Here is a 9,783-nt window from a genome sequence, read left to right as displayed (position 1 = left end):
AAATAATAATAAATAAAACTATATTGGAGCTAACATTACCTTTTATATTTCACTTTTCAGAACAAATGCAAACTCTGTGATCATACATTATAGAAACTTCCGATCTTTATTAGATACATACCTATTGTAGTACCTTGAGAATGACCCACGTAATATACTTGTTGTTGGCCAGTTTTATTCAGAATGAAGTTAATTGAAGCCGGTAAATCATAATTTGCCATTTCGTCATAACTATAACCCAAAAATGGAAATCTTTTACTGAGACATTGCATATAAATACAACAGCACACAAATAATAAGTGTGCAGTTTGACGAGTTATCACAAACTGAATACAACTAGGTAAACCATGACTTAGCACAAAAAAAAAAAATCCCCAGAATATTACCAGACTGCAGAAACCCATGGGCCCCCTTTTAATCTGCCTTCCAAGGGTAACCATTCTCCTCATTTTTTACACAATAAACTAGTGTTACCCATTTTGGAACTTTCTATAAATGGGATCAAGTACTATGTATTCTTCTATATTGGGCTACATTCAAAGTGTTGCACATAGTTGTAGGTTGTTCATTGTGTAAATATCCCACATCTACTTGTCCATTCATTGCTGATGGACATCTGGTAGTTTTTAATTTGTCACCATTACAAATAATGTGACAATAAATATATTCTTATACATGTCATTGGTAAAAGCTCTCATTCTTGTATTTCATGTCCTTAGGTAGGCTCTGGTATTACAAATGGGAAGCAAGTCTGGAGGATCCATAGCATGGTCTCTCTACCTGGTACCAACACCCGTGTGAGTGTGTGCCTGTTTGTCATCAGGAGATGGATGAGCCAATTCTTACACTTATGATGCACCAGGCTCTTTTCTTGCATCCTCTCCTTTAATCCCCCAATAACCTTATAAGATAGGTATCCATCATCTCCATTTTACATAAAGAAAACAGACACAGAGGATTTAAGCAACGTGCCCAATTTCACATGGTGATTAAGAGGTAGAGCCAGAAGCAAGAGAGAGAAAAAGAAAATTTCTGGATATCGAATCGTGAACATTTGGAATACATGTTTATGGAGGAAGGAAGAAGGTTATGGGACACAATTTACCCAGCAGCTCCCACATCACCGGGAATGCCAAAATAACTAAATATTCCTAATTGAATCTAATTCTTAAATGTACTCATTTACTTATAATTTACCTTACTGCTATTTATTAAATTCCTAAAAATGTTTAAAACCTTTCACGATGCATCAGTTTCCCAAGTCATATGATCTTGAGTTACCCATCTGTCTGCCTCCTTGTGTGTCTGCGTTAAGAACCAAGGAAATACACCCCTGTCATAATTTAATTCATATATACCTGAAGGCCCAGAATTCATCCTGAGAAACTGAAAGCGTCTTGTGTTTCCGAGACCAGGTGTTCCCCCTGCTGTTCCCCATCCACACATCAAAACCAGCATCTGCCAGAATGAAGCCCAGGCTGTTGCTGGGAAGGTTTGTGATCCAGTTACTGGAATCTGCCAGCAAGCCATGCTGCAGGAACACAACTGGTTTGGGACCTGAAAAAAAATTTGTGTTTATGAGTTAGCAGCACCTAGCTTCAAAACAAACCTGATACTTTGCTCTACAAATAACACAGAAAAGATTCCAAAGCAAATAATTAAACAGAAACAAATTAAAATATATGAAAAGTTCTTAGCAAAGTGTCTGAATGGTCAATAAACATTAGCTCATTTTATTGAGTTACTTAAGCAGTCTGAGTCTCAGTTCCATAAGTAATTGTTAAGAGGAACAAATGAGATAATTATGTGGCATAGCAACTGACCCATAGGTCAAAATGAATAAATTAGAGTTTCCTTTGCTTTTTGGCCATTCTTTATAATAGTAAAAACACTGTAAATAAGCTAATTGTTGAGTGGTCAAATAATTAATTATAATCCACTTGATGCAATAATTAAGCCATCAACAATGACAAGGATGATATCAGCACAGACAAACTTATACTGTAGCCTTGAAAGAGAAAAAAGAACAAAGTATAAAATGATAGACTATCTAGACTACGGCTATGTATCAATGATGTACACAAATGAGGAGTGTAAAATTTCAGGAAAAATGGAAAGAATGATTTGTCAGATAGTCAGATGGCAAGTGAACTGACAAACTTTTGTTTCTGTTAATGTCTTAAAATGGATTTGGTAATCAATAAATTGCTTTTTAAATGACTGTCCCTCTGATGTAGGGTAGCCCCTACAGACAGCTCCAGGAGGCATCATTCATGTGCTTGACGACATGGATGGTAACTCTGGAGCTATGTAATGTGGAGTGCTGCTCCTCTCATTTGTAAAAATAGTGAGACTCTCAAGCAAAGGTCCAAAATGGCTATGATTTTCTAATCACAAAGTGGCAGTTCTCTGTACTGACAGGGCTACGTAGGTGACCTTCTACTAGTGGAAAGAGAATAGAAAGCAGAGGCCAAGATTGGAGCAGATTTATGTGCATTTCTTTGCTATCAAATATTTGTTTTAGTGCTACCTTTACAAGTCTATATTGACCGTGAAAGTTCTACATTCAAGGCACTGTGGTAGATATGGCCTACTATGAACAGGCCCCCTGCTTTCCGTGAAGAAGATGCTAATCCAGTTAGAGAAATAATAATCATAAAAAGTTCATAATTATAAACTTTAGTGCAAGTGACGATAATAATTACTGAAATGAATTCATTTTCCAATTGTAGTTGGTGAAATGTGTTTTAATGACAGTTCCTCCTAAGCCGGGCTGCCTCATTGGACGTCAGGAGGCATCACACCACACCGCACCAGGCAAAGGGCGCCCAGGAGCTGTGCGATGGTACTAACATCTTCCTTTGGCACGTTAAAACACTTTTCACCCCTCAAAGGTGCTTTGGGGCTGGAACACGAGGAAGATATGACCTTAAAATATCAGAAAGTCAGACTGACCAAGGAAAGATTGTGACAGCATATGGGGACCACTGGGGCAGGACTGCCTTGTTCCAAGAGGCACTTACTACTGGTCACTGGTAACATATAACCATGCGTCTGCCCCTGCAGTGGTCTCCCCTGGGGGAAGGAGAGTTAGAGTGAAGCCAAGGAAAGCATGGCAGGTGGGCAAATTCCTTGTTGCTTGTTCCAACCTGTGCCTCCTTATTGGAAAACGTGAGGCTGCTTAGTGGACATCTCAGGGCAGAGTGCTGAGAAAGGCAGAGATGCCTTAAGTGAGGGAGAGAGAGAGAGCTGCAGAGGAGAGAGAAAAATGATGAGTGGGGCAGCCAGGACTGAGGCTGGAAGGAGAGGCAGGTACCAGTTTGTGGGGACCAGGCGTCAGTCAGCTCCCTACCTTTTCTTGATGAGGAATGTTAAACTTCCCTTAAAACCTTTCTATACTTTCCTCCCTAAATCCCCAGGAGCTTCAAAGGAGAAATATGGGAGTCGGCAAGTTGAAGATATAGCAGGAAAGCCTTTAACCACCACCCTTACGTAACTCCTAGCTTGCCATGGGCATCTAGAAACCACTGACACGTTCCTGGGAGTTTGTAAAAATCTGAGGAAATGCAGGCCACCGACTCTCGCATGTGCTCATCATACATTTGCGCCACTTAAGACAGCTCCGAGGCTTCTTACAACATCCATAAATATCTCTATTTCAGTCCATACCTACCATTCACTCCTGCACAAGAGTTATTTCAGGGAGTGAACTTAGCCTTCTAAGAGACTTCTTAAAATATTCCCAAGCCCCACACTCTACACTAGTTGGATTTCCCAAAGCTCCTATATTTGCCCCCTACATTAAATTTCTGTGGATTTGGCTTTGCGTAAAACAACCACTAGTGCAATCTAGGTTATAAAGAGTCTGTGTTTAACAGAAAAAGAAACAAAGAAAATAACAGCTCAGTTACTTTGGAATTTGGAAATTTACATTAAGGGGTCATCTGTAGGTACTCATGACCTCCAACTCTATGCCACAGTTGGGTAGCTACAAAATCAAAGTGACCGTGCGGAGAAATAAAGAGAACACAGCTGTGCACATGGACACATGCTCACACACAAAAACAGACCCTCCTGTGTAGACTCCAGAGTGACAGCAAAGCTGTCCAGTGTGCATGAGGGGGACGGAATGGTGGACAAAACTTGATGATTTGTTAAGACAACTGTAATAGGAAAAGAAGCCATTGTTTTTCTAACTCTTTTTGTTTGTTGGAGTGCCCCCATCTCTCACTCCAAGCTGATTACAAAAGCTCAATTACAACCAGATACAAGAGATGGCACCGAATAGGGAGGAAATAATGAATCTGTTCTTTAAAAGCCAGATATTTTCAAATACAGAGGACCTGGAGCAAGAATGGCAAAGTGTATCACAGACTCTATTGCTTTCATGTGGGAAATGCCAGCAGGTGAGGAAAAGGAGAAGTAAATGGCTGACAAATGTCATGGCTTGAGAGCAAACTGAGGCACTCAGCTGTGTCATGTTCATTCACCTGAAGAATTTTTTTTGAGAACCTGCTGTACACTAAGCAGAGCACTGAAGTTAAAAAATTAAGAAGTGATTCAGAACATACATAACATTTTGCGTAAACCTTTCTGGTAACTAAGGTGTATTAGCCACTGTGCTACACACAGGGGGCACAAACTGGGTAAAGCATGTTCCCTCCCCCAGGGGGCTCCATTACAGTCGAGGAGACAGACACTATTACCTTTCAGCTCAGCAAGAAAAAGGCCAGACCACCACCAGAAACTCAGAGGGAAAAGCAAGTTATTCAGCCATGAGGAGAAATATTTGAGCTGGCTCTTAAATGAAAGACAGACTGCCCCACAGAGGGTTCTGGTGAGGAAGCTGGAGCCTGGATGTGAAGAGAACTAGCACCGCCTCAGCTGGATGGGACCCAGAGTATACGTTAAATTCCCCTGCATGAGTCTGATGCACAGGCAGGTTGGGGAACCACTGGCAAAGTTCAGTGCCTTGTCTGACTGGGGATAGAAGGGATATGAAGGACCTCATGGGGTGCACATCCTTCCAAGCTGGGCCCATTTCCTTTCCTCTCAGAACAAAAGGGCCCTTCTGTGGAGGGAGCAGCAAAAGACATAACCCCCCAGACTTCCATGATTCCATTAGACATGATGGGTCATCAACAAAGAGAAAATATTAACAATCCTGGCCTGGAGTGGAAAATGGGTGCTAAGTTGCTTGTCCCCTCCCTCTGGCACTCGGTGAATACAAAAGGGTACCAAAATACAGGACACTGGAAACAGGCCTACTCACCTACCCACCTTCTCACTTGCTCCCACCAGGAGGAAGAAAGGGAAACATTATGTCATTCTTTCCCACCCCACCAACAATCAAAGCTTTCAACATTTACTAGCAAAAGAAGTTTCACTCTGGGGGTGTGGTTACACCTAGTGCCATTCACATCTTCCAGTGAATGATTTTAATTGGATTTCTTTTCAACTTGCTGAGAGAAGCTGATTAAAATAATAGCTAGCTATTATTATGTGCTTAGAAGCTCTAAGGTCCTATGGTGAAAATCCTATGAACTTCGTACTATTCCCATCGAACAGACAGGAAACTGTGTCTAAGGGAAGTCAAGTAATTTGACCACGGCTGAATGAGAGCTAGTAAGTGGGGGAGTTGGGGTATGAACCCAGGAATGTCTAATGCCAGAATCCATGCTCATAATTGATTTGCTATGGGAAAGAAGGTTAGCCAGAGAGAAGTCATTCTAGACCATACAGAAAGCCCTCAGAGAATGACAGCCCAAAGAGGGGAAGCTATTTTGGAGGGAATTGGACCGAGTCCTTGGAAGAAAGCTATATCTAGTAGATGGAGGAGATAGAGAATGGGAGGCAGGGACATGGTACTCAACCTTGCCTGATCAGGCGATTCTTCCGAGGAGCAGCCTGATCCATGCACTACAGCACCTGGGGCCTGGTTTGTCTGAGCAACAAACCAATACAATAGGACAAGGGCTACCTCCCCTGGCTGTGCCCTATAATTGATTTGTTTGTTCCAAACTGGTTCTAGGAGGGCTGGGGCCTGAGGGAAAGGCCTAAGAGCACCTTGGCCCAGAGAGAGCAAGTGACGTTATCATGGTCACCTAAATAGTTAGCAAAGAGCCATCAAAAAGCAGCCCCATAATGTCCCAGTGTGGTGCTGCCTGCCCGATTAGGCCCAAGCGTGGGTAGAAGTGAGGAGAGAATTACTCAGGCTCCGAAAATGAATCTGCTGAGCCCACAGTCTCTCAAGAGGAAGATGACCGGGTGGATGGGGAAGTTCCTCCTATCTCCAAGGCACTGGCCTTCTCTACCAGGGCAGTGTTTGGACAGGCCCCCAGTACGTTCTAAAACAATGTGAGCAATCAGCTGACATCCAAGGAAGAACCAACAGAAGAACAAAGAGGAAGTCACAAAGAGCAGGGTGTCCAAACTGACCTTGGTTCTTACCAGTTACGAAACCTTGTAGGATTTATTCAATCTCTTTCCTTTTCTAAAGTACGGTGACTAATAGACAATGAAGTTAATAAATAATAGTGACTTAGAAAAAAATAATACATGTATAACTGTAATAAAGTATTATTAGGACACAAGCACAGGTAAGAGGGACAGAGTGAGAGTCAGGAAGCTGGTACACCACTGGTTTTAAAGATGGAGGATGGGGCCAGAAGCCAAGAAATACAGGCACCTCCTAGATATTGGAAAAGGCGAGATACTATACAATAAATCTGTGTTGTTTTAAGCCACAAATTTTGTGGCAATTTGTCACAGCAACAATAGGAAACTAATACAGTTGGGGACAAGTTTTTATCCCAATTTTTTAGATAAGGACTCTGAGGCACAGTGTGGCTAAAAAATTTGCACACAGTTGCTTAGCCACCAGTCAATCCCAAACCAGAACTCAGAGGCAGGCAGTAAGTCTCCTGGTCCTAAAGAAGAGAGAGACCTGGCTCCTTGCTAGTTTGGGAGGAGCTTGCATAACCTAAAATCTTTCAGAATTGCTTAGAAGATAGGCTGTAAGTTGCATAAGGAACCCCTCTTCTTCTGCAAAGGTAGGTTTGAGGCAAAATTGCATCAAGGACTTATGGTACATAAGCATCTCCACCGCTCTATAGTGAGTAATGCAAAGTCAGAACCACTCTCACTTTACGCCTCTCTGCAATCATCTATAAGACTGAATAACTCAAGGAAGCTCAAGGCCCAGCAAAGTCGGACCTCGGCACGGCACAATCCCAAATTCCAAAGGCTGGTTTGACTATCAAGACAGGCTTAAGATCACTAAAAGCTCCGGGGCCTGGGAGGCTTCCTTAACCTGACCCGGATACTTAAGATAAATCCTAGCAAGCATGCTGGCACCTAGCTGATTCGCTGTTATTAGTACTAGTATTTGTCATAATAGCTACTGATCATGTACTCCACACTTCCTTTTACATAAATTATACTGTTACAAGAGAGTTGTTAAGATCCATTCAATGTTAAAGATAAGGTAATTGATGCCTAGAAACAGAAATTAAGTAACCTGTCCTAGAATACACACCTAGCAGGGAGCCAGAATTAAAACTCAAGTCAGCCTCATTCCAAAGTCCTTGCTTTTAACTACTACTCCTAAGAAAGAAAAAAAAAAAAATTAGAGATCAAAGTGGTAGGGGAGAGGAAATGTGAGCATATATATTCCATCTGTACCCAGCCATTTCAAAGCAAGCCAAACACTCGTCCCAAAACTGGCTGTGTATAAAAATCACCTGGGACATAGAAAACACACATTTCTGGCCCTGGTCCTGATTTATGGAATCGGGAACACCAAGAACAGAGCCTGGAAATATTTTCAACAAGTTCCCTTGGCTATTCTGTTGCAGCCCATCCATAGGTATGTTCAAAACAGATTCATGGTAGCCCCTGAGGGCTCTTTGCCAAAGCAAAGTTCAAAATGCCTGCTGGTGCACGCTGATGGCAATTATTCACATCCCAGAACACCATCAGATCAGGCCATCAAATATAGAACATTTCAGGTACTAACGATGCTTTATTTGATGACTGTTTACTAGACAATTTATTTCCCAATTAGGCAGAAGATAAGTCTGCCTTGCTGTTGCTGTTTTATGTACTTTAGTCAGCCCACTACCTAGGAATTTGGCCTAACACAAATTCCTTTCCCTCTTTGAACTTGGCTGTCTCACCCAGTAAAAAGTGGTGTGTATCTATAACGCAGGTTCCCAACACCAAGGATTTTACCTTGGAATCCACAGGGGAGTATGTTAAAAATGTAAGCACTCCAAATCCTTAGCCCAGGCAGGACACTGAGATCATTCTAGAGCTAACAACCCATGACTTTCTGAAATAAGGCTAAGCAGACAAAAAGGGAACCACTTCCTTATAAATTATGAATTTCTGAATTTCAATTCCTTTATGGAGTTAGTGCAAAGCAGGAGTAGCTCAACACTTGATCGAGAAGTTTGCTTACCAGTGAAAAACAGCACACACGTACTCTACAGGTCACCAAGGGCTTTCTAAATATGCATTCCAAGCTGCCTAGTTAGTAGAGGTTTGACCAGGCAGGTAAATGATGGTTTAAATCAGGAGATTCTTTACTGGGTCCATAAACTCTACAAATACATATAAAATTTGTGTGTGCACGAGTGTTTGTATTATTTTACTAGAGAGAAGGCCCATTGCCTTCACTCAGTTATGTACCCCAATTCTGAAGACTGTCCTGATATAACTCTCACTCAGTGCCCATGCAGAGGACATGGTGCTGCTGGTTGCCATGAGGGATACAAAGATAAAAAGACACAGCCTCTCTGCCTTCAAAGCGTGGCTAAGGGAGGGATGGTGGGGAGAGAGAAGTATGAAAATAAGGCAACCCCAAAGCAGAATAAGAAAAGCACCTTAAGAAGGGTGTTAGCAAGGCACTGGGGAGTTCAGAAGAAGTGTATGTCTCCTTCCTGCTCAAGCAATCACGGAGAGTTGGAAATTAAGCTGGGCTTGGAAGGATGGAAAAAATTATTTTTAAAATATGTATAGAAATGAAGATGGTGGGCAGGATGAGCAGCACTCCAGAGGTTGCATTCACCAGCTGAAGTCGAGAGACTTTAGCAAAAAGAAAATAACTCAGTTGGATTTGCAAGTGTCAGCAAGCAGTTCCTTGCTGCTTATCAACATCACACACACACACGCACACTTTCAACTACATCATCATTCATAATTTGACTATGGTGCCAATTTAAACTTGTGCAGCTGATAAATAAGTGTTTCTTAGACAATGGGCAACCAACAGTGCTCAAGGACTCCTCACAAACCTTGTGAAAGAGGTATTCTACCCCATTTATAAAGAAAGACAACGTAGACATAGCCTATGACTGTAGCCACTAATCCAGAGAATCATGAAGTTCTTTGCAGTGAAGATCACTACGGTAAATTTCAAAGGCTCACTGCTGTACAGAACGGAGTGAACAGTACAGACAACAGCTAGGACAGAATATTAAGGAAGAATGTGTATCTTCATGTGTAGGCTCCTGAAGACTGTTGAATGGCAATATCACATAATGATGCCTGGGCTCTAAAGAGCTTAATCCTGCAAAACTACGTTAAGATGGACGAGAACAGGGAGAGAGTAGTTGGCATAGGTAGAAGAGCCATGTGGCTAAGCTTTGTGATCATGAAACCTCCAATAATCTTCAAGTGAGGCTCTACATACAATCAGAGAGGACCACTGTGACAGAACTGAAGGATGCTCACCATACAGCTTTAAACTTGTGTTGTGACAGCACCACAGTAGAGCAAAAA

The 9,783-nt window shown here is 41.9% G+C and overlaps 1 protein-coding gene across 1 annotated transcript in view; it reads right to left on the bottom strand.

Annotated features, from left to right (window-relative positions):
* The window catches only part of LIPA (lipase A, lysosomal acid type), a 30,181-nt gene that overhangs the window by 14,759 nt on the left and 5,639 nt on the right, over positions 1–9,783 (bottom strand). Inside the window, exons 4-5 of the mRNA XM_006925967.3 lie at positions 1,359–1,557; positions 122–231 (exon numbers count right to left, since the gene is read on the bottom strand). Of these exons, the coding sequence (XP_006926029.1) occupies positions 122–231; positions 1,359–1,557 (309 nt within the window). The remainder of the gene's footprint in view (positions 1–121; positions 232–1,358; positions 1,558–9,783) is intronic.

Source organism: Pteropus alecto, unplaced genomic scaffold (genome assembly GCF_000325575.1).
Source record: "Pteropus alecto unplaced genomic scaffold, ASM32557v1 scaffold88, whole genome shotgun sequence".
Classification (NCBI taxonomy): Eukaryota; Metazoa; Chordata; class Mammalia; order Chiroptera; family Pteropodidae; genus Pteropus; species Pteropus alecto.
Note: the sequence above shows the minus strand (reverse complement) of the source record. Positions and strands in the feature narration are given on the sequence as shown.